This window comes from Solanum pennellii, chromosome 1, assembly GCF_001406875.1.
Source record: "Solanum pennellii chromosome 1, SPENNV200".
Classification (NCBI taxonomy): domain Eukaryota; kingdom Viridiplantae; phylum Streptophyta; class Magnoliopsida; order Solanales; family Solanaceae; genus Solanum; species Solanum pennellii.
In genome coordinates, this window is record NC_028637.1 from 108,404,962 (window position 1) to 108,431,357 (window position 26,396).

The 26,396-nt window shown below is 32.1% G+C and overlaps 5 protein-coding genes across 6 annotated transcripts; 3 read left to right on the forward strand and 2 right to left on the reverse strand.

The window, feature by feature from the left end:
• Positions 1-1,193: 1,193 nt before the first annotated feature.
• LOC107015712 (PI-PLC X-box domain-containing protein DDB_G0293730-like) lies at positions 1,194-2,553 on the forward strand. The gene is made up of 2 exons (XM_015216074.2): positions 1,194-1,573; positions 1,653-2,553. Exons 1-2 carry the CDS (start codon positions 1,292-1,294, stop codon positions 2,325-2,327), a joined length of 957 nt encoding a protein of 318 aa, XP_015071560.1. The 5' UTR covers positions 1,194-1,291; the 3' UTR covers positions 2,328-2,553.
• Positions 2,554-3,549: 996 nt separating this feature from the next.
• LOC107008570 lies at positions 3,550-5,122 on the forward strand. The gene is made up of 2 exons (XM_015207666.2): positions 3,550-3,955; positions 4,036-5,122. The coding sequence occupies exons 1-2, from the start codon at positions 3,674-3,676 to the stop codon at positions 4,708-4,710; spliced, it is 957 nt and encodes a 318-aa protein (XP_015063152.1). The 5' UTR covers positions 3,550-3,673; the 3' UTR covers positions 4,711-5,122.
• A 9,166-nt stretch (positions 5,123-14,288) lies between these two features.
• On the forward strand, positions 14,289-17,419 carry LOC107016056. Of its 2 annotated transcripts, none has more exons than XM_015216542.2 (4): positions 14,289-16,046; positions 16,163-16,863; positions 16,970-17,110; positions 17,192-17,419. In XM_015216542.2, exons 1-2 carry the CDS (start codon positions 14,654-14,656, stop codon positions 16,726-16,728), a joined length of 1,959 nt encoding a protein of 652 aa, XP_015072028.1. In that variant the 5' UTR covers positions 14,289-14,653; the 3' UTR covers positions 16,729-16,863; positions 16,970-17,110; positions 17,192-17,419. The 2 variants fall into 2 exon arrangements, with proteins under 2 accessions (XP_015072028.1, XP_015072020.1); XM_015216534.2 differs by having other exon boundaries at positions 16,163-16,762.
• A 288-nt stretch (positions 17,420-17,707) lies between these two features.
• On the reverse strand, positions 17,708-18,503 carry LOC107027587 (glycine-rich protein 2-like). Its single transcript, XM_015228722.2, has one exon. The coding sequence runs from the start codon at positions 18,427-18,429 to the stop codon at positions 17,905-17,907; it is 525 nt and encodes a 174-aa protein (XP_015084208.1). The 5' UTR covers positions 18,430-18,503; the 3' UTR covers positions 17,708-17,904.
• Positions 18,504-21,520: 3,017 nt separating this feature from the next.
• Positions 21,521-22,504, reverse strand: LOC107008248 (glycine-rich protein 2-like). The gene has a single exon (XM_015207197.2). The coding sequence runs from the start codon at positions 22,412-22,414 to the stop codon at positions 21,773-21,775; it is 642 nt and encodes a 213-aa protein (XP_015062683.1). The 5' UTR covers positions 22,415-22,504; the 3' UTR covers positions 21,521-21,772.
• Positions 22,505-26,396: the final 3,892 nt, after the last annotated feature.

A 26,396-nucleotide genomic window follows, 5' to 3' on the forward strand; every position in this document is an offset into this window, starting at 1 on the left:
TCTAGTTAGGTTTGATTATTAAAAATAAAATTCATACAAATGAATTTATTTTTCATTAAGTTTTTATTAATTTAATATGATAGCGACTTTTCAAAGATGTCAATTGATAAACATGTAAGAAATAGGAGTAATACTTTTGATGAACCATTTTCATTAACTATTTTGAATATTCTAGTAACTTAAAAGAAATTTTATTAATAAATATTGATCTCTCTTATAACATGTAAAAAATTAAAATTAAGCTTGAACCCACATAAAATTACATAACCCCTCGTATTAGTTTTTTGAAAAATCCATTTCAACCCACACCATCTCACCCGTCCCGCACAACCTTAAACCCGCTCTGTCCTGCATAGCCTTAAACCCACCCCATATGCATCCCCCCTTTGTCACCCCTAAGTACATGTTTGTCCCATGATTAAGTTATTAGCCATGTCTTATTTAAATTCATGAATCTTGTTTTTATCTGATAGATCTCAATATATTATTAAGAAGTTCTTTATCATTTTTAAAATAATTATAAGTTTTATGTATTAATAATATGATACTATAAAAATTATAATTATACAATTGCAAACAACTTTATTTAACAATTCTGATTTGTGACCTATACTAAATGATACACACCATGTTATGATAAGTTAAAGTCACACTAGTAATATAAGAAATTCAATATACTATAATTGTTTATGACTTAAATCTTCTCTTTTAAAAGTGACAGATCATTTTCACCTGCTACACGTTTTAATACTTTTCATTTCAAATGTTACAATAATCACATTCAATGTTTTGATTAATATACATTATGTGTTCATATTGGTTGTTGAAACTTTGGTATTATTCTAAGTTGTCGCATATGCTTATTCGTCCGCGTTTGCCATTTGGAACATCATGACAAATCGAGGGTACTTTAGGTAATCAACCGAGATTCAATTAAATTTTCTTTATCTAATTATTTAAGAGAATATTTTTTTTTTATATATTTTCGTATCATAATATTTCATAAGCTATGTCTCACGTTTTAAAGAAATTTATGTCCTGCTATGCATTTGAAGGACAGTTCCTATGAAGCAGGCCAATCTATATCTAACTAAATCAAGTCCAAACAATACACGAGTATTTAAAATTAAAAATATTTATTAGGAAGTTTCTTTATTTTTCGTAAGGCGTTATAATGCATATAAATATTAAACACAGAAAACTTAATTTTCTCCAACTACAAACGTGAGAAAACTTCTCAGAGAAAGAGAACTACTAAATTGCTTCTACTTCTTCTTTCTTTTGTGAAAAAATGGGTTCTTTTTTTTCTAAACAAGTGGAGAGAAGAAAATCAATTCATACTCAGAAAAAACTTTTGTATGATCTTAAGGAAAAAACTAGCAGTAACTTTCCTGGTTCTGATTATCACTCAGATAATCGAAAAAATTGGATGTCAACACTCGCCCTAGAGAAACTTCACGTGAACCAGATAATTTGGCCCGGTACCCATGATTCAGCAACAAACAAAATTGGAATCCCATTTATTTCGCGTCCGTTCGCCCGAACCCAATCTATGTCCATTTACAATCAGCTGGTAATGTTGAATTGTGTGATCTATCTCTTCAAAGCTTATTTACGTACAATTTTTATTTACTTGATTATATTTTTAACAGGTAACGGGCACTCGTGTACTTGACATCAGAGTTCAAGAAGATAGTCGTGTCTGTCATGGCATCCTAGTTTCTTACCATGTCGACGTTGTGATCAACGATGTGAAGAAATTCTTATCTGAGACCCAATCGGAGATCATAATTCTGGAGATCCGAACAGAGTTTGGACACGATGATCCACCGGAATTCGACAAGTACTTAGAGGATCAATTGGGGGAATTTCTTATTCACCAAGACAACTCTGTTTTCAACAAGACAGTAGCAGAGTTATTGCCAAAAAGAGTAATATGTGTTTGGAAACCAAGAAAATCAGCTCAGCCAAAACATGGAAGTCCGTTGTGGAGCGCTGGGTATTTAAAGGACAATTGGATTGACACTGATTTGCCTGAAACAAAATTCGAGAGCAATATGAAGTATTTGAGTGAGCAGCCAGGGGTGACATCCCGGAAATATTTTTACAGAGTGGAGAATACGGTGACGCCTCAGGCGGATAATCCGGTGTTGTGTGTGAAACCGGTGACGAATCGGATTCGTCCATATGCGAGGTTGTTTATAAATGAGAGTATTTCTAGAGGTTATAGTGATCGGTTACAAATATATTCAACTGATTTTATTGATGAAGATTTTGTGGATGCTTGTATTGGACTTACAAATGCAAGGATTGAAGGCAAACTTTGAAGTGAATATGCCTTTTCGCATGCAGTACAAGGTGAATTTATGTGTTCTCTTTTGTGAACTATGTTGTTTGGTTCTGTTTTAATTATACTTGTTACTAGGTAAAATAATGTTTGCTTATGAATTTCAGATTATATATGTTGTTAAATTGCGTGTAAATGAACTTATTGTAAGTTGTACTGAAATTCCACATTATTTGGAAGGATAAGAGTAACCAAAATTTTGATGAGAGAATTTATGATTTATCTTTAGTAGCTTTTGTTTGTTTGTACTAGTAGTTGATATACATTGTACATATAACACTATATATGAGTATATATTTTCAACGTTTACTTTAGCAAGAGTATCTGAATTAAAGAAATATTTGGCACATGTTTTTAGTAATGCCAACGAAGAGAATATGTTGTCTAAAATGGTTTCTTAATGGTGTACTTTTATCGAATTTGATTCTTTAACTATACACTTTAACTATTTTAGTTCTTTAAATATTAAAAAAAACTCATGAGTTGTATTTCCCTATTAACGAAGAATGCATCTATTGTCATTGATGTTTGGCTAATTTCCTTGAGCCCAAGACGTATATACCCATGTACATATTAAATAGTGTGATTTATCATGTATGTGGATAATTTGATTGATTATTTGATTGCACGGGACTCATAGGCATTTTTTCACAATCTCATCATCCCTCCTTACTAATTAGGGATGTGAAATGAGCGAGTAATCCGTTTAAAATTTTATGGGTTGATTAGGTTCAATGTCAATTCATTCACGTCTTAATCCATTTTTTATGAATTTTTAATTGAGCTTAATATAATTTTTAATTTCAACTTGTTGATAGAATTTTTATTTGCATTAATGTAATGTAAGGATTTATCTATCTATTTATAACTTATTTTGATTATTTTTTTAAGCTGAAATTTAAATTATGGTTATAAAAATTGTAAATATCAAAATGTTAAATTCTCCAATTGCCTTCTCACTTCTGACACATACCTGACCAGCCGATTGGGAAAATGATGAAATTAAATTCAATCCAAAAATCATAAAATAAAATATTAATCTAACGATTGTGACTTTCTAAATTTGTATCAATAATTCCAACGAAGCGGACCCCTAACTAATTAAGACAACTGGACCAATTCACTTTGAAGACATATCAAGATAACATAAATATTAAAAATACTGAAAAGGAACTTTATTTAGTCATAATAATTGATGTATTAAAAAAAAGAAGAAAAAAAGGCGTTATATTAAACTCAAACCTTAATGCTTTCCAACTACAAATATTTAAGAGAAAGGAAAAAGAGATTGTATTGCTTTTTTTTTTTTTTTGAGGTATTGTGAAAATGGGTTCTTTTTTCTCTAAACAGATGGAAAGAAGAAGAGCAATCAGTACTCAGAAGAAACTTCTTTGTGATCTCAAGGAGAAAGATAACACCGATTTCCCTGGTTGTGATCATTGCCCAGGAGATAGGAAAAATTGGATGTCAACACTTGCTCTCGATAAACTTCATGTGAATAAAATCGTTTGGCCTGGTACACATGATTCAGCAACTAACAAAATTGGGATCCCATTTATTTCTCGACCTTTTGCCCGAACACAATCCCTCTCCATTTACAATCAGCTGGTAATGTTGAATTGTGTGATTATCTTATTAAATTATGTGATTATCGACTACCTTTTTTTTATTTAATTATTTTTTGACAGGTAATGGGCACCCGTGTTCTTGACATCAGAGTTCAAAAAGATGGTCGTGTCTGTCATGGTATTCTAGTTTCTTACAACGTTGATGTTGTGATCAACGATGTGAAGAAATTCTTATCTGAGACCCAATCGGAGATCATAATTCTTGAGATCCGAACAGAGTTTGGACACGATGATCCACCGGAATTCGACAAGTATTTAGAGAATCAATTGGGGGAATTTCTTATTCACCAAGACGACTCTGTTTTCAACAAGACAGTAGCAGAGTTATTGCCGAAAAGAGTAATATGTGTTTGGAAACCAAGAAAATCAGCTCAGCCAAAACATGGAAGTTCGTTGTGGAGCGCTGGGTATTTAAAGGACAATTGGATTGACACTGATTTGCCTGAAACAAAATTCGAGAGCAATATGAAGCATTTGAGTGAGCAACATCCGGTGACATCCCGGAAATATTTTTACAGAGTGGAGAATACGGTAACGCCTCAGGCAGATAATCCGGTGTTGTGTGTGAAACCGGTGACGAATCGGATTCGTCCACATGCTAGGTTGTTTATAAAGGAGTGTATTTGTCGGGGTTATGGTGATCGGTTACAAATATATTCTACTGATTTTATTGATGAAGATTTTGTGGATGCTTGTGTTGGGCTTACAAATGCACGGATTGAAGGCAAGCTCTGATGTCAAGGTCTTATTTCTTTCCTATTCAAGTTTACACGTTTGCTTCAAGAATATGAGAATTATCGTCTTTGATTATTCAACAAATAGTTATTTTCTCACAAAATTATCTCTCTTGTTGATTCTAGTTTTCTTCAACAAAGAAAGTGATTTTTGAGGTAAGAATTATTAGTTGAGTGATCGTGTGAGAAGTCAACTCGAGAATTAATTCTGTTGTGTATAATTATTGAGGGTATACTTATCAGATTTATGTGCGTGTATGTATTGTATTGTTACCACTTGTAACTTTGTAAAAATTGCTTGGCTTGGAATTTGAGATTCTTATATGTAGTGAAATTGTGGGTAAACGAAATAATAGGTAAGTTGTACTGAAATTTACATTGTTTGGAAGGATATGTATTTTACAATTTACGTATATTTGTGATTTTTCACTATTATTAGATTACATAAAAAAAGGAATTACAAGTAAAGGTTCTTTAATAGTGATATTATTAAGGACAACTTTTACATATAGCAAACACAAAATTTATATTTGTATGTTATAATAAAGTTTGCATAATTTCGCTCCATAGTAAACATATATATGTATAATTCGCTATATATATACAATTAAAGCGAATTATATAAAACGAAGTCTATAAAACGAGAAAGAGAGAAATTATATACAATTTGAATTTGTATAAAACGAGAAAGAGAAAGAAAATATCTATATTGTATAATTACAAGTGTATGGACGATTATATACAATTTGAATTTGTATAAAATGAGAAAGAGAGAAAGACAAAAGAGACTTAGATAGGGAATATACAATTGAATCGAATTGTATAAAACGAGAAAGAGATATACAATTTGAATTTGTATAAAACAAGAAAGAGAGAAAGACAAAAGAGACTTGGGCAGGGGAGTACTTCTATTGTATAATTATAAGTGTATAGAACGAAAATATATGTATTTATATGTGTATTATATAATTTTCTCTCGCTTTATACAATTAGAAACACAATTTATACAATTCTATTGTATAAAGCGAGAGAGGCGAGCGACAGGAAGCGAGCGAAAGAAAGAGAGTGGCGAGCGAGAATATGAGGAAGAGAGAGACTGACAAACAATTTGCTATAAAACACAAATAAATTAAACCATAATTATTATATTTATTTTATATTATTTATTTATTATTCTACACAATTATCCCTATTAATAAACTGAAAAATAATATAGATATATGATATAACAAGTGAAAATACACAATGCAGTTTCATGTGCCTATAAGCACAAGAAGATATTTATTGGCATTCAGCAGCTTATGCCGTGTGTACCATTAATTCAGTTCACATCTATAGGTCCAGGAGAAGATTATTGTAAAGAAAAAATATTTATTTATTTATTATGATTGACATAAATTATGAAGTGAGGTGCTAAAGAGTGGTTGACGCTCATTATTGTTATCCACAAACACAAATGAGTATATGAACAAACTCTCTTAGCTGTCCTAGAAAATCATTTTTATGGTTCACTATAAATATTATTTTCTTTTTAATTGAGGAAGAAGCATCCGAGTAATAGTAAAGTTATGTAACTTCATGAGGTTTATAGGTTATGAATTTGATCCATGCTTATATTAAAATGCACTATTTATTTTTTGAGGTGAGATTCTTTTTTGAACGTGATAACGTCAAATGTTTTATGCATCGAATTATTTATTTGAAAATAAATATTCTTCTAGTTGTACCGTCATTTTCACGTGAGAACTTTGGTAAGTTTATTTACTCTTAAGCTGTCAACCCCACCTAACCAGACGGAACTTATAATTATGCAAATGATTTTACCAAAGGCAAACGAACATATCAACATCATGAAACCAATGGAGTATATTCCACTTAATGAGTCTATGATTTTTTCAACCAGAAATTTGTTTCTTTTGGCAGAAAATATGAAGAAAATGTTGGTAATTATTGAGAATTTTGACAACTTCAAGGTTATCGATGCGTTTTACCGACAACTAAATAGGCCATTACAAAATTAAGCTTCCTTCAATAGTACTAATATATACAAATAGGAAATATAACAAACGAATTGCAACAACATTTTATTGGAAAACAAATGCAATCGTTAATGACATCTATGACCAAACGCTAACTCATTGTCAATGCTGCAATCGAATTCAGTAACGAATTATCCACATTGTTGAAGAAACCACGTTTTGATACCCAACTCTTATAAGATTGTGTATGCACGTCTCAATTAAATAAAAATTCTACTTGATAAATCATGGATTTCTTCTTTGATGTTATCCACACTTTATGTGTCTAATCTTAAGTGTCCAAAGATCCAATTTATAGATAGTATGAGTACAGATTTGTCCCAATTATTTATATATAGTCCAATTCTATGCATACAGAGTTTTTCAAATTACATAGAGTTAGTACTTGGTTGAGAAATGTAGTGTTGACATATTTATATAATTTTGTACAGTGTACACTTTATAATTTTAACCCATACACGTTCATGCTCGCTTTACTCTCTCATAACAACCTTATATTCTAATTATTCTTGAGTATTAAAATAAAAATAAAATATAATCTCACATTTTTTTTGAACAATATTAAACAGAAGACAAAATGGAAATGGAAATGAGACAAACTTATCATGAATAATATTGGAATCATCTATAATCAGTATATACCTGGTAAGTCCAACTGGCTATTTGTGTAATAATTACAGTAGAAAGCCTGATAATGAAAACAGGCCCAACGTTAAGGCCCAAGTGTATTATGTTCCGGAAAGGGAAACTTACGTAAATAAGAAAATATTAATATCAATAACATTTTTTTTCACTTGATCAATTTTAGTACATTTATAAGATAGTTTCTATATATATTACAAAGAACAATTTATAAAACACATATAATACAAATTTTATTGATGGATAATATATCTGTTACACATTTTAATATAATGTGTCGATTCTTACCAAACAAACATTATTTATTTTGAAACAATTGTAATACGTATATATTTCATATATAATTCACTTTTAATATATATTGCAAATTTATCATAATATTATTATAAATAATAGTAATAAATAAAAAATATCGTTAAAACTAATAATTACTTATTGAAATGTACTTATTCAAGTAAATTTTTTCCTTCGGGAAAGCGTGCAGATTGCCCATAAGTTTGGTTCATTTCATTTCGCAAGAAACAATTGTTTTTTTAAAATTTATGAGAAATAGTAGTAGTATTTTGTTTTTCAAAAGTATAAATACAAGTGATTCTTGTTAAAAAAATTCTTTCATGACGAAAGTAAATGTTTTCCTTAAATCAAATGCATTAACATATTATCTTACACACACAAGAAAAAAATTTAAACTAAACATGTTTACATTAAAAAAATATTTATTTTAAGATCATAAGTTGCTGATGAAGAATGAATATATCGCCATAAAAGACGAATCAATTTATTTTTTCATTTTTAATCAAAGATTTTAAATCCTTATGCAGATACCATGCATTAGAAACCTGAAACAAAACCAAAAACTTATTTACTTTCAAGTGTGCTTACACATTTATAGCTAGAATGACATGTTGGAAAAGAGTATATACTGTTGATAAAAAAAAAAATCACACGTTGCAATGACTCTTTTTATCACAGCTAGCTTTTAGGATGTGAGTTAGGCCTAAACATAATTTTACATGGTATCAGTGCTTAAAGTTCTTCCGCTCTCTCAGTATTGATCCAAAAAAAAAAGAAACACATTGCAATGACCCCTTCTACCAAAAACCATGTAAATCTCCTTACTTCACCAAATAATTATCGCTTGCTCCATTAAACTTAAGCCAACAAATTACCTCATAAAGAGGACACACATATCTCAATTGATTCATATCATAGAGAATGAACCAAATAAAAGTAGTTGTCCACTGGACAGACTACTAGGAAAGTTATAGCAGTTTAGAAGGATGTAAAAAAATAAAGTAAAAAAAATAAAATAGTGACACTATTGATGATTGAAAAGAGAAGTTGTGTTACCAAGGAGTTGAATCTCAAGCACCTTGACCGAAGAAAACACAAAACTAATTGTGGGCTGCTCAACTATCAAGGAGATGTGAGAATACTATCAAAAAAATAAAAGCAATTAATTTTGCTAGAAGCTTGGGTAAGGAAGGCACCATATCCCATCTTTAATCAATTTGTTACTGCTCTGACAGACTTTGATATAAGGGAAGAGGAAGAAAAAGTGTCATAACAAAATAATAACATGGTATTATCTGTCCAAAAAGGCAAAGGCAGAGGAAGAGGAAACAACAACATCAATATACCAAAGCATTGACAAAATAAGTTTTTGCTGGGTATTCAAAGTTTTATTTTTGCTGGATATTCGGCAACAACAACAACTATCAAGGAGATGTGGGAATACTATCAAAAAAATAAAAAAACAATTAGTTTTGCTTGAAGCTTAGGTAAGGAACCATATTCCATCCTTCATCAATTTGTTAATGCTCTGACAGGCTTTGATATAAGGGAAGAGAAAGAAAAAGTGTCATAACAAAATAATAATATGGTATTATCTGTCCAAAAATGCAGAGGAAGAGCAAACAACAACATCAATATACCGAAACATTGACAAAATAAGTTTTTGCTGAGTATTCAAAGTTTTATTTTTGCTGGATATTCGGCAACAACAACATCAATATACCGAAGCATTGACAAAACAAGTTTTTGCTAGGTATTCAATGTTTTTTTTGCTGGATATTCAAAGCAAGCTAGGAGTAAATGTTCCTTTACTCCCTACTTGAGGGGAAGTGTTGAAAAAGAAGAAAACTGACGATTGAAACATGTCAAAGGAACAGGTGCAACGCAGTTGATTGACCGACTGACCTATCTGCCACAAGTGTTGATGAAGAAGGAAATTGACGATTGGAACATATCAAAGGAATAGGTCCAACGAAGCTGACCGGCGAGTTTACATTTTTGCTGTAGAATTAGAATCACATTAGGATTAGATTAATTATATTTATTAGGATTATATTTCGTCAATAGTTATATTTGATTAGAATTATATCACGACTAGTAATAGATTAAATATTAGAATTATAGTATGATTAGGATTTACATTTTTTATAATTGCATTATAATTATTATAGTAGTAATATGTATTGTAGTAAGATTCGAAGTATAGTTAACTTAGAACTCTACAATTCTGCTATATATAAAAGCTTGAAAGATATTTGTAATAAATTAACATAGAACACCCAATAAACAAATGATTTAATTGGTCCATTTGCTTTGGGATCAGTGCTTAAAGCTCTCCTAACGTTATTAAGCCTTGGTTTGAATCTTATTTTTAACATATTTTTATATTTTTGATTTCGCTACTTTTAAAGCATTCACAACCTTAAAATTATAGATCAATAGTTTAGATCCATTGAATGCATCAAATAGTATAATGAAATTATGTTTCCAATTTAAATATTAACGTGGCTTAAATGCTACATACATAATATATAGGCATTTCTCTAAAGAAAATTAGACAATGGGCTGCATAAAATGTACGGGGAAAAGGGCCTAAAATACCCTTGAAGTTTTGAAAATGGTACAAAATTACCCTTCATCCACCTATTGGCTCCAAAATGCCCTTTTCATCCACCTATTGACTCCAAAATACCCTTGTCATCCACCTTTGGGTTCAAAATTTGACAACTTTTTTAATTGTTTTAAAATTAAACTCTTTAAATATTTTTTAAAATACTTGGCGTTCAACTATTGATTATAATTTAATTTATTAATATAATTTATAAACCAACCCACTACCCACTCATTACTAACTAAACTTCGCCCAATTAATAATCCAATTATAATATCAAAATCGTCATAAACACTACTAAAACACGATGAAATTATAGATTCCTGAAAATGACATCCAAAATTATTTGAGTCTGAATTGAAGCCCCAATTAAATTTAAGTTGAACCGCTTATTTAGGAGGACACTTTCTTTCAAGATTGAATTAGAAATTTATGATTAAAGGTAAAAAAAGTAATACATTCCGAATTAATTCATGCACTTTTTTAAAATATAATTTTATAAATTTTTTATGATTGTTTTAAAACCTTTAATATATTATTTTTAAAAAAAGTTACCTATGAAGTAACATCACATAATTGAGACGTAAGAATAATTAAGATGAACATAGTCAGACTTTTAAGTTTATCGGTAATTTTTATTTAGACACTTGAATGTATGATAATTTACTTCTATAGATATTTTCGCCTCAAATTTTTAAAAACACTCAATTGGCAGTAGCTAAACTGTTGTTGCATTAATGATGTGACAGATTTATTAATTTAGAGGGGTTTAATTAGTAATAGGTGGGTAGTGGATTGATTTATAAATTATATTAATAAGTTAAATTATAACAAATAGTTGAGTGCCACGTATTTAAAAAAATATTTAAATAGTTTAAATATAAAACCGTTAAATAAGTGGTCAGTTTTGAACCATAAGGTGGATGACAAGGGTATTTTGGACCTAATTGGTGGATGGGAAGGATATTTTAGAGCCAATAGGTGGATGGAGGGTAATTTTATACGATTTCCAATACTTTAAGGGTATTTAAGACTCTTTTCCGTAAAACATAAAGTGGAAGAAGTGGTAAGCTGCTTGATTTGATACAACCTTAAGAAAAATAAATAAATTTCTATCTATGACTATGAATCTTTTTATTAAGGGTAAAACACTGCAGAAAATATAGAATTAACGACAGATGAAATTTCGCAGCTAAACTGCAAAAATGCCATGCTAATTTCATTTAGGGACAAATTATATATTAAATTGCAATTAGCTATGAGATATTTAGCAAGTATTAGTAGGATCTACTAATAAATTCCATAGATAATTCTACATTTTTGAAATTAAATTATTTTCAACTCTAGAAAGATAGTATTCTTTTTGAAATTGACTAAAAAAATATATGTCACAGAAATTATATAAAAAAAGTATTATTTTTATGACCATTATGAACTAAATAAGGAAATAAAAGAAAAATAATCTCTAACAAAAATATCAAAATCTATTGGTTAAGTTTGTCCTAGTATAGAAGTGTCCAAAACTCTGAACCTTCTTTGCACTTTCCTGACGATGTTAAACTTTAACATAAAAGGGGATACCATTGTGAGATCACAAGTATATATGTATGTTCTTAAACCTCTCAATTCTCAATCACCCTGATTTTTTAATTCTTGTGGACAAATATATATTATTGAAAAACATTAGTGTAATTACCAAGTCTGAATACTTCACAAAAAAAGTTTAACTAAATTATGGGCACTGATATATGGTTACATGATCAATTGAATATCTTTCATTAGAAAATAAGTAACATAATATAGTAATCAAGAGATACCATCAATAACTCGCTACAGTCAATTAAGAGAAAATTGTATATAATGGCAAACTAATAAATCAAATTAATTGCTATAATCACCCTTTGATTTAATTGTGTCCCAGTAGCAAACTGTTTGTCAGTCACCTCTCTCCCTCAAACTCTCGCTCGCCACTCTCCTCTCTCGCTCGCTTCCTCTCACTTTTATACAAACACAAGTGTATAAAAAATGTTTCTATTTGTATAAAGCAAGAGGAAATTGTATAAGTACATATATTTTTGTTCCCCTCTCCCAGATCTCGCTCACCGCTCTCCCTAATCTCGCTCGCCACCCTCGCCTCTCTCGCTATACAAACAAAAATGAAATGTGTAAATTGTCTTTCTGTTCGTATTAAGTGAGAGAAAATTGTATATACACATGCAAATACATATATTTTCGTCCTACACACTTATAATTATACAATTAAAATACTCCCTGTCCAGTTTCTTTAGCCTTTCTCTCTTTCTCGTTTCATACAAATTCAAATTGTAAATAACTTCTCTCTCTCTTTTTATACAATTCGATTCAATTGTATATACCCTGCCCAAGTCTCTTTTGCCTTTCTCTCTTTCTCATTTTATACGAATTCAAATTGTATATAATTGTTCTATACACTTATAATTATACAATTCGTTTTATACACTTTGTTTTATACAATTCTCTGCCCAAGTATCTTTCTCTTTCTCGTTTTATACACTTCGTTTTATACAATTGCTTCAAATTGTATATGTATAGCGAATTATACATTTATATGTTTGTTGTGGAGTGCAATCATGCAAACTTTGTTATAACATACAAATATAAATTTTATGTTTGCTATATATGAAAGTTGCCCATCAATTAAAGCACATAGATTGTATGAATTATTTTTGCACTATTAGTGTATATAAAATAAAAACTATGTTTCCATTCACAAATAAGTTAGAATTTGCTATATAAATCTTTCCTTCTCCATTTAAGCTTATTACATATCGTGATCATAATTAGAAATAAAGCTAACTCATCATATGTTACGTGCACGATACATGTTCTAAGGAATATAATCAATTTAAATCTATGCTAATCTTGTATGACGTACTTGTATATCCGTCTTAACATAAGTAATTCTGCAACACTTATTTTGTGAATATTAGACGTTAGTATAATATTCAATGTCATATAACATTATTAGTAGGGAGGATACTGACAATGCAATGATAATGGAAAAAAATTCCAAATCCATATTATACATGATGTTTCATTTTCGAACTGCACATAAATGTTTGGACAATGAAGCTCCTAATGTGATATCTCATGAACATTTAATATAATACGCCTAATAATAAAACACAACTCAATTATTGTACTAAATATAACGAATGCTCTCATATTGTAAAGTACATTAATCATAAATCATGATGCATCATGCATGTCCTTGTACTTGATGTTACAAAACTATAGTGGCTTTTTTTCTTGTTCTGTTGCAAAAAATATTCATGGAATATGACCATGATTTAATGGGTCGTCATTCCTTTTGCATGTAATTTTTTCACCAATGATATATATATGTGTACGTACTACGTACAGAACATAATGCACCAAGCTTTTTTTTTTTTCTTTTATATAAACTATTGATATGAAAATATACGTGTATAGACTATACTAACTGTGTAAAATGTATTATTAATTATAATAATTGATCATTCAAAATATTTAATAGGCGAATAAACAATGCTGTAGGAGGTAAAATGGATGTTCTCTTAATTTTTAGAGTACATTTAAACAGTTCATGACCTAGGCCGTAGGCTAGTATCACTTTCCATAATATTTATTGTATGTGGCACTATAGAGAGAAAATTTTGAAGTTTTTAGAAAACAAAATTTACATATTTTGGCAACTATATAAACATATTATTAATAGTTGACAATTTAAAATATTGAATAGACATATTACAAAGTTCAGTTGGTGGTCGAAATTCAAAATCCGTTCGAGTAAAATAATAATTCTACTAATTTTTTTGCAAAAATATTCTGCAGAGATATGTTACATTCTTTTTAAGAATAGTTACTTACTATCAATATATGTGTATGAATTAGTGGGAGGTTAATTAATTACTAATATATAATTGTCTGCTCCGTTACTTGTTCGCCAACCTTTTGACATTTCCATTGACTTAACTGAAAAATTGAGATTGTAAGATATCGAGTGGCTAAAATGGTGACTCAATTTCTTCGGCTACTACAAACATTAATTCCTATAAATAAGGTTGTAACGTCCATGAATTTTTTGTTTTCCATTTTCATGGAAAGCTATAGAGACATTTGCGTTTCACCATTGCAAAACCCATACTGAATCATCCATCCTTCCCTCTCCCCGCCCGCCGTCACCACTATCGCCACCTCCTGACCTCCGTTTCCGTTTATGGCCAATTTCATCATTTCCCTAAACCCCCCATAGAAGTAACAAATTGCACCTTTATTATTATTATTATTTTCTTTGATTTTTAATTTTTTTTTTTGTTAATTGATTGTCCGCTATTACGATGGCGGACATAGTGAAACAAATTCTAGCACGGCCAATACAATTGGCAGACCAGGTAACAAAAGCGGCAGATGAAGTTTGTAATTTTAAGGCAGATTGTCTTGAAATTAAAGCGAAAACAGAGAGGCTGGCCGCGCTGCTAAGACAGGCAGCGCGAGCGAGCAATGACTTGTACGAGCGTCCAACGCGTCGAATCATTGATGACACGGAACAAGTTTTAGACAAGGCACTTACTCTTGTATTTAAATGTTGTGCAAGGGGATTGAGTCGGGTTTTCACGATTATACCAAATGCTGCATTGAAGAAAACGTCACAACAGCTTGAGAATTCATGTGGTGATGTTCAATGGCTGTTACGTGTGTCTACTCCAGCGGATGATCGTGATGATGAGTATCTCGGGCTTCCTCCAATTGCAGCTAATGAACCAATTTTGTGTCTGATATGGGAACAGATTGCAATTTTGTGTACAGGGTCGTTAGAAGATCGTTCTGATGCAGCGGCTTCGCTTGTATCATTGGCTAGGGACAATGAGCGTTATGGGAAGTTGATTATAGAAGAAGGTGGGGTTGCACCATTGTTGAAATTGGCTAAAGAAGGACGAATGGAGGGTCAGGAGAACGCATCGAGGGCTATTGGTCTTCTTGGTAGAGACCCTGAAAGTGTTGAACAAATTGTAAATGCTGGTGTCTGTTCTGTGTTTGCTAAGATTCTAAAAGATGGGCATATGAAAATTCAGGTTGTAGTGGCTTGGGCAATTTCAGAATTGGCTGCAAATCATCACAAATGTCAAGATCATTTTGCTCAAGCAAATACTATTAGGCTATTGGTTAGTCATCTGGCTTTTGAAACAATTCAAGAACATAGTAAATATGCTATTGCTACAAAACATCAGAACATGTCCATACACACTGCTGCCATGGCACATTCTAATTCTTCTAGTACTAGCAAATTCAGTGATACTGGAGGTAAACTTGAAGATGATGACAATAGAACTCATAGTAAAATTCTTCATCCTATGGATAATCAAGCAACCAACCAAATTCATAGTTTGGTTACAAGCGCGATGGCCTTGAAATCCCAGGCACAGAATCAGCCCAACAATCCTATAACAAGTACAAATCAACAGCAGCAGCGACAAAACCCGAATCAGCAGAGGAGCCACCATGTTGGACTGACAGGGACTAGCATTAAAGGGAGGGAATATGAAGATCCTGCTACAAAAGCTGAAATGAAAGCAATGGCTGCCAGAGCACTGAGGCATCTGTGTGCAGGAAATGTTAGCATTTGTACTCATATTACAGAATCCCGAGCTCTTTTATGCTTTGCCGTTTTGCTAGAGAAAGGCCATGATGAAGTACAATATCATTCAGCCATGGCACTTATGGAGATCACAGGTAAGTGTATCACATTTAGGCTTTAGCTAATAAAATAGATGTGTTTATAAATCAATGAAAAGTGAAGGTTGGAATCCGTTTTAACCCTTGTGGATTTAACTTAACTCGTTCTGCAGGAGTTGCTGAGCTAAATTCAGACTTGAGACGTGCAGCTTTCAAGCCGACTGCACCTGCTGCTAAAGCTGTGCTTGATCAATTTTTGAGAATTATCAACCAGGAAGATTCAGAATTGCTCATTCCAAGCATCAGATCTATAGGCCATCTGGCAAGGACCTTTCGAGCAACGGAAACCAGACTCATTGGTCCATTGGTGGTTCTGTTAGATGATAGGGAACCAGAAGTAACTAGGGAAGCTGCAATTGCATTGAACAAATTCGCTTCCTCTGATAATTTCCTGAGAGTCAATCACTGCAAGGCCATAATACAAGCAGGAGGTACCAAGCACCTAGTTCCACATGTTTACTTTGGTGAACAAATGGTTCAAGTTCCTTGTTTGATTCTCTTGAGTTACATAGCAACACATGTTCCTGATAGTGAGGCATTAGCTGATGACAATGCACATATAGTGTTGGAGTGGGCTACAAAACAGGGACACCTAATGCAAGATCCTACTGTTGAAGAACTTGTGAACCAAGGCAGAGAAAGCATGGAACTTTATCAGTCCAGAGGCTCACGCCTGTGAACCTATCAAGTTTTGTAATATGTCCCAAATTTAGGTACTCCTTTAAACTTCCCTCTTCCAGTTTTTGTTGACAATATCGAGGAGGTAAGGGTAAGATTTGCGTAATACTTTACCCCACGGGTGGAATTACAATAGGTATGTTGTTGTTTATACAAGATTATAACATGTTAGTCAATGTACAATGTTAGTCTGATGAAATTGTTGAGTTTGATTCAATTATGCAAGTGTTATCATGGTTTAGGTTGAAACTCGAGGCCCTCTTTATCATGGACCAAAGTTGATGATATCAAATGTGTAACATAAACAAGACACAAGCAAATTCTTGGAGCAGTCCAAGACGCTGGTTAGAGATAGGTAATCAAGACGCAAATGAACAAAACTGGTAGGTTTTGAATCTGAATTTCAGTTTTGCTGCGGTCTAATCTTTTGATTGATTCATCTATTTTTCATTGTTTGCATATAGTTTACTTTGGAGTTGGAGCAATGGCCAAGATACGTGACCTCTTGATTACTGAAGACGTTACCTCGACATCTTTTTAGACTACTCAGATGTAATTCATTCCCACTTTTGTAACTCGCAATGTGAATATGTCACATTAAGCTTATACTGAATTTTGCACTTGTACTATAGTTAGATCATGTACATTTACCCCAGAAAAAAAAAGTAGAATACTTACTTCATGGGCTCATACAATTACGACTTAATGGTGACTTAACATAAAAATGATTCTCCAGTCAAAATTAAAGAAACTTGCTTTTAAAATTCCTGTAGTCAAAAGTTATTCCATAGCTAGAACCACTCAATAATAGAACCGTATTCACCAACAGTGTACATAAGCATTATCATTAAAGCAAGCCATAAACAAAAGAAGTAACAAGAAAGGGATCATTTCCAACATTAACTCAAAGATCCAAATCACACACATAAACATGCATTTCAACAATAAAGAAATTTAGCAATCGAAAAATGGATGTGAAATTTCAAATTGAAAAATTAAAGATAGATTTAAGCAAGCAGCTTATAAATTGATATTGCTTCAAAAACATGTATGTTTTTACTTGTACAGAGAGTATTCATTGCATCATCGACAATGCTAAAAGCTTCAAATAATACTAATACTACTAAAAAAGGCGAACATATGCCACAAAACACACTGAAAACATAGCAGGCCACGATCACTGACCACCACTGGTGCATTCACGGGCAAAGTGGCCGTCCTCGCCACATTTGTAGCAACGGCCACCGCCTCCTCGTCCACCACCTCCTCTACCACCACCGCTTTCATTCTGGTTACAATCACGAGCGAAGTGGCCTGATTCACCACAGTGATAACAACCGCCTCCACCACCACCTCTTCCCCCGCCGTATCCTCGATTACCTCCACCGTATCCACTGTCTCCATCAACGTATCCACGGCTTCCACCTCGGCTACCACCGTAGCCACCATAACCACCACCACCTCCAGAAACCGGTGCTCCATCAGGCCCGGTAACATCAACAGCCTTGGAACGGCCATCATTGCCGGACTCAATCACGTACTCTACTTCCTCACCATCAGAGAGACTACGGAAACCCTGAGATCTAATACCGGACTGGTGAACAAAGAGATCAGTAGAACCATCTTTAGGAGATATAAACCCAAAGCACTTCTCGTTACTGAACCATTTGACGATTCCTTTACACCTTTGTTCTTCCGCCATTTTTTTACCTCACAAACAGAAATCCTAAAACCCCTCTGGAATTGTTACAGCAAGGGGATGCTATTTTATATACCTCAGTGCCACCTTGCTGGGCAGTGGGCCATAAGGTTAATTTCATATAAAAAAGATAAAACTGTCAATTAAATGTTTTTCAAGTTATTTATTCATTTATCATCAGAATATATTCTCATACTCATTTAAAAGGCAAGTAATCAATAAGATTATATAATAAACTTTCCCTAATTCATTTATAGAAAAAATAATCATTTAAATCATAATAATTGCCTCTCTCTATATTCTCCTTATATCCTTCTTTTTTGTTGATTTTTTTCCTTAAATTATATTATTCTTTGGTTATATAATTTGATTTCATATATATTTGTACTCTTGACTCTTTTAAATTTCTTTTGACAACTGTTTTGTCCTATTATACATATATATATATGGGCTGTTTTTGACAGAAGGATAGGAAGGCAATTTGGAAGTGTTTACTTTATATATTTCTCGTACGAACTGCAATTAATTCATACTATTTTATAAAGTGGAAAATTGATTACTTTCTAATTAAAAAAACTAGTGTAAATATTTACATACAGGGCACATAAAATAAAATATCTAGAAAAGTTAAGAAAGAGATAAGTAGAGGGGTCAATTATTCCAATGTGATGAGGTATAAAGTTGTTATGCTGTGTATGGAAATTATTCAGCCCAAAGATAATGACTGAGCCCATCACTGGCCCAAATTGAAAATTCCAACATTTAGTGGAATATGCCTCACTATTTGTATTTGAGAATTCTTCACAAATAACCCTAATATTAGGGTGTATATGAAACGGGTTGGTACGCATCGTTTAAATATTAAATTAAATAATTTATGTAAGCTGTTAAATTAAACTAATAAAGTTAGGGTTTTTCAATCTCCAGTTTTTTGGATTTCTCATGTCAATGATTCATATAAATATATTATAATCTTCTACTCAATTAAAGTATTCGTTTAGTTCTATTAAAATATAACTATATTTTTTTATAAAAAAAATTTAGCACAGAACATGATACGCAAGATCACTAAAACAATCAACAAATAATAATAATAATAATATAATTATTGCATGATGAAAATATTGTAAATAATTAAGTCATAATATAATTTTTGAAGTACTAAATTATTTGAAAATAAATCGGCAAAACATTAATTACATTACTAAATGTTAAAAGAAAACTACAATAAGGTTATATATTTTAATTGCCCAAACCAATATAAAAGTAAATGACCAATATAAAATATTATATTGTTATAGATAGTGTTGAATTGATCTCTTTTAGTATTAATTCTATTTTGAGCTTTATTAGATTTTTATTGGACCATTAAAATTCTAAAATAACATGACTATATATATTTTAAAAAGATATAAGAATTATTTATAAATTATATCAAAGTAATTATTTTTCTACTGTATGTAAAATAAATTTAAAAATTATATATATAAATGTCAGATTAGTTTAGTTTTGTGTAGGCTCTTTTAAGTTAAATAATAAGCTCGTTTAATAAGCAAGGGCATAGCTTTTACGCGCAAGTTGTTGCGCAAAAAGACAAATGCATAGTGTAAAAGGTTATTTCACTAAGTAAGATAAGTAATAAGCAAGGGTATAGCTATCACGAGAGAGTTGCAAACGCATAGCTATCACGAGAGAGTTGCAAACGCATAGCTATCACGCGAAAGTTGCAAGGACATAGCTATCACGCGAAAATTACAAGGACATAGCTATCACGCGAAAGTTGCAACGACATAGCTATCACGCGAAAGTTGCAAGGACATAGCTATCACGCGAAAGTTGCAAGGACATAGCTATCACGCGAAAGTTGCAAAGGCACAGCTATCACACGAAAGTTGCAAAGGCACGCGAAAGTTGCAAAGGCACAGCTATCACACGAAAGTTGCAAAGGCACGCGAAAGTTGCAAAAGTACAGCTATCGCACGAAAGTTGCAAAGGCACGCGAAAGTTGCAAAGGCACAACTATCACACGAAAGTTGCAAAGGCACGCGAAAGTTGCAAAAGCACAGCTATCGCACGAAAGTTGCAAAGGCACAACTATCACACAAAAGTTGCAAAGGCACGCGAAAGTTGCAAAAGCACAGCTATGACACAAAAGTTGCAACGCCTTTATTGTTCTTTAGTGCATTTTGTTGATTTTTGGAAGTGAAGCTAACCTAGAATCGATGAAGCAAAGCAAACTCATTTGTTCCCAGGCACCTTTGATATCTTATTTGTCAAATGCTAGCACCCTTTGAAGTAAATTATTGCTATCATCAATGAAAGAATGAAAACAAAAAAAAAAGACTTGTAGCTTGATCCTTATATTTTTTCTTCTCAATTACGATTTAATTTAATTTTAGATGATAACAGTAAGCAAATTTGCGAACCAATGTTAGCTTCTTGAATCGGAAATTTATGAAAACAATTTTTGTGATTCGTTTAAGATATTTATATTCATAATACACCAATCTATTTTAAAATTAATCAATTATCTTCACATGAATCGTCTAATCAACAGGATACATCAACAATAATTTAAGCATCAAGTATGAACTATAAAAATAGAGCAAAAAATTGCACATCCATCCATTCACTCGAAATCAAAATTGAACAAACTCATCAAAACCTGTCCTGTGATATTTACTCATCGTTAAATACACATTATCTTTGTCAATTATGGGCCAATAAACCCAGAGCTCATGCGGAGAGACTCTTAGAGCAAATGGGCTTCAACAATTAGTTAAAACTCCAAATGAACCAATTTGATGAAACAAACCCAACAATAAATAATCTACTTTAACACAAAATACACACTAGAGGATCAGTTTATCTGGAATATATTAAGAGTCAAAAGTTATTCTGTGACACAACCACTCCATTAATATATTGTAGCGAATAAAACCAAATAACAATCCAACTCATGGAGTACACTAATAAGAATAACACTGCCTGCAAAAAAACACAAACACGATGGACACAAAAAGGATCAGTTTCACATACACAAAATGAATTCATCTAGCACCTCACGAAAATATAGTATGGAACCATAAAGTGATAAGAGAATTTAGCAGCATAATAATTGATATTGCTTTCCAAAACATGTATGTCGACATGTACAGAGAGTATTCATTGTCGCACCAACAAAACTATAACTCCCCATTACAAAAAGCATGACACTACTAACTACCATCAACCACCAGCACAAAATAAGTTAAAACAAGCAATACTAGAGATAATCATTCAAGACTAACGGTGTCAATAAGCACCGGAAACATAAAAACAGCAAAAACAAACATAGAGATAACGATCAATGGCCGCCGCTGGTGCACTCGCGGGCGAAATGACCTTCTTCGCCGCATTTGTAGCAGCCTCCGCCGCCGCCGCCGCCACCGGAGTACCTACCACCTCCACCACCAGAATATCTACCTCCACCGCCTCCGCCACTGCCACCATCCTGTGGACATTCTCTAGCGAAATGCCCAGATTCTCCACATTTGAAGCAGCCTCCGCCGCCTCCGCCACCTCCTCCGTAGCCTCCACCGCCTCCGTAGCCACCACCACCTCGGCTACCTCCTCCGTAGCCACTGTCACCACCTCCATAACCACGATTTCCTCCTCGGCCACCACCGTAACCACCGCCTCCACCGTAGCCACCGCCTCCGCCGTAACCACCTCCATCACGTCCTCCACCGCTGCGGGAACCTCCTTTAACAGCCGCTTCATTAGGTCCAGTAACATCGGAAGCCTTAGCCCTACCATCTGAGCCAGACTCAATCTGATACTCAACATCCTCACCTTCAGCTAGGCTTCTGAATCCTTCAGATCTGATACCAGACTGGTGAACAAACAGATCTTCAGAGCCATCGGCGGGGGTGATGAACCCAAACCCCTTCTGGTCACTAAACCACTTGACAGTTCCCTTGAGCCTCTCACAACCCTCATCAGCCATTTTTTTCGCTCACAAAGAAAAAGAAACCCTAAAACCCTTTGATTGTGTTCTCTTGGGGAAAGTCACCTTGGCCTCTATCTCAAAGGGATGGTCACCTATATAGTGTGAGGCTGAGTGCCACGTTTTGTTTTGGGCCAAGAATTTAGTGGGCCACGATTCTCTTGCTTTGGAGAATTAAATCAACGGTTGGAAATTTACGAGGTGAACAGACGGTCAGGGTCTCAAGCTTGGAAATACGATAAAATCAATGGTCAAATTTCAAAAATCTTTGACTATTTTATCCTCTTTATTTGGATACATATAACTGTAGTGCTCAGGATATTATAGTCATTTCGATATTTTCATGCAGAAAACGTCCCTGTTCCTTCTGTGTAGCAGACTAGCAGTCAAAGAGTTGTCATTCAAATATCAATCAAATTAGTTATTATTAAAAAAAAAAATCATTAAATTCGAATTGGTGTGTTTTATTAAATTTGTTTTTTTAGATATTATTTACAACAAAAATATTTTCAATAACTTATGAGAATTAAATTCAAGATCTGTCATTAAATTTCTAATTATTCTGTCCCAATTACTTTTCATCCTTATCCAACAACTTCTTCCTATCCCATTCATTTTATTATAATATACTCTAAATAAAAAATAATGTTTCTATTCAATGAATTAATTTACGAAATATGGCTTTTCCATTAAAATGAAAATACAAGCATATCTTTTTACTATTTCTTGTATTTAATGCGATGGTATCAATATCAAATATATAACGCGATGAAGTAGTATTTTGTTCCTAATTTGTTTCACCGCATATCGTAGAAATTATTGTCTTCTTGTTTATATAAAATTAAATATTTTTATACTCAATGAAATTTGATGGATTTTACATAAATTTCATAGTGTTAAAAGCTAATTACATTTTATTCCTATTTTTTTAAATTATAAAAAAAAATTAAATTTAGTTGAATCCGGGTACATGCTAAAACGTCTCGATAAATTGTGTCCTAGTTTTTGATATATCCTGTTACATCATGACACATCGTTTCTCAATTTCGAGTGTATCACGCAATATCCTAGTACATGTCATACGTCCTAAGATATTGCATAAAGTAATATATCCAACTGATACACCACGTAAATAACGTCTCAACTCTCAATACATTGCGTATGTTTCAATACATCGTAATAAAATGTATTTAACTGATGTATCACGTAAAGTGATGTATCCCACTGATATATTGCGTAAACTAAGGACTTTAGAAAAAAAATAATCAAAAAACACAATTTTAAAAAATATAATAAAATAAATGATGTACTTAAATAATTTACACACTCAATAATGTTAGATTCAACAATCTTAAATTGTGCTTGTGAGACTCTTGTGCCGGCAGTCATATACCATTGTTTTTCGACATATTTAATCCTTTTTGAGCTGATTTATGGGTTAATTGGGGGCACAGTCTATCTTCTTTAAATTCGTGATAAAAAGTGTTTTCAACTAGCAGAATTGCATGTATGTGTGTAATATATCACTATATTACTTGATTTGTGTATAAAAGTGTATATATATAATATTTGATGAAATTATATATACATATAGACATGTTGTAATGTAATATTTATGCATTGTATTAGTTCCCTTCCTCAAAGAAATCGATTTTTTTAGTTTGGATCAGTTCTTATTTTCTCTCTAAATAGTTCTAAATTTTAAATATGAACTCTCTATGATATTTTAATTCATAAAATAATATTTTCACCCAAAAACTTACAATCTTTTTAAGTCTAGATTTCTTGTATCGGGAGTGTAGTCAAATTGTACCTAATTAAGTTCTTTTGAGAAACATCAATCAGGTAAAAATCTTAGAAAAAATCATCTCCAAGTTGAATTAGTTCCTACTTTTTATTTTGCATTTTTTTTGTTGTAATCTGAATATTGCTGAGATGCATTAATTCCAGAAGAAATTGGGATAAATTCTTTTAACGTGTAGGTCATGATTTGTTCATCTTAGTAAATTAGTATTTTTCACATAAAATATATTGTGTTATTATTTTATTTTTCTTTACTATTTGAAAAAATATGCAAAGCGCTATAAACTAATATTCGATCATTTAGGCAAAAATCAAGCAGAATCGATTCAATTCACTCCTCTTGTATAATTAGATAATGCTAAATAACTTTCACTTTGGTTTTTTATAAATTTGCGTTCTGTTAGTAACACTGTTCTATGTTTGAGTCCACTGAATTGTTTGATGAACTTTCACTACAAATATCAGTGTAGACATTGAAATTTTGTGGGACTCTATATGATGTAGACATTGAAATTTTGTGGGACTCTATATGATGCGTTCAATTCGAGTTGGGACTGTACAAACTGTATTCAACTCAGATAAGGATTCTTGGAGGCTACTCAATCCTAAACTCTAAACCCTATGGCTATATAAAGGGTACTAAATTCTCTTAGAAGGCATCGCGAAAATTTCATAAAGAGATCAAGATCTCGAATACTCCACAAGTTGATGGTTTATTCATAAAGAGAGGTCAAAATCTAAATCATTCTAGTTCGAAAAAAATCAAGGGATAATTGTAACCTCAATCTATCTAGATTAATAAATCATTTTTCTTCAAATTTTATTTGTGTGATTTATTTATTTTCCATATGTTTAAAATTTGTTGCAGACAACCAGTACCATCTGCAAAAATCAATTACTTGATCATAATTTGGTAATATATTAGTATACTCTAATACAAAAAAAAAACTGTTAGATAATAACATGAATTTACGTTTATTAACTAGTCGTAGAGGGATGGTGCTGTATCATAATTTCGAGTTGAGATAGTAATGACCTATTTATTAGATAATCTTCAGGGTAAAGTTATAGCCGATTTATGGAAATATCTCCTTTTAAGTTATNACACATAGCACATAACCCTGTGTTTCATGAGAGAACTAAACATATTGAGGTTGATTGTCATTTTGTACGTGACAAGTTGCAGGAGGGGCTTATTTCAATCCAACATGTACCCACAAATGAACAATTGGCAGACATCTTTACTAAGACTCTTACTGGCATTAAGCATACTGCCATTTTGAACAAGTTGGCTGTAAGATCATTACCACCAACTTGAGGAGGGGTATTGAGAATTGTTAGTTAGCATGATAGTTAGCAGGAGAGTTAGTTAATTTTCTTGTTAGTCACATGGTTAGTTAGTTAAGTCACATGGTTAGTTAGGTAGTTGGTTATTTTGTTAGCTAATGTGATCACACCTTTTCTCTGCTTTCTTTGATTGTTTTTCAATTCCAAATCACATGTATATAATGTAGGAGAAGTCATATATGATAAACAATTCAATAGAAAAGAAAACAGTTGGTTTCTCCCTTCTTCTTCTCTATTTCGACAATGGCAGTTATTGAACTGCATCATTGATTTCATTAGAGCCATTGGAGCTCTTGACTCACTGCATCAGTGAGGTCTTGTTAGTTATTATTTAAAGTTTATCCTTGTTTTTAAAATAGTATAAATATAGATTTTGAGGGCGACAGAACATTAAATATTTGTATAATATCTACAACATTTTAGTCTGTAATCTAACGTTTTCTCATCTAAGACTTGATTGATAATAGTATTCTTTAATTATATAATTAATAAATAAGAAATTAAAAGTGCCCAGAAGATGATTAATTTCATTTGAAGATGAATCGTGAGATATTTCATATTTCTTTGGTCCCACAAGTGTAATAATAGGGGTTACGAACAAGTAAAAATGCAGTCAAAAGATGTAGTTGAATAGGCAAATTTTTATTCTTCATTATTGTTCATTTGTCACTTTCCAATCCATATCAATGTTTGATACTCTAGGTAAGTATGTCCCTTTCAACCACCGACACATAAAATATCTTGAAATTCTTTTCTTTAAATATAAATATATCGTATCTCAATATTCGCGAAATATTAATGATTTCTCAAATTACAGAATTCAAATTTGAAG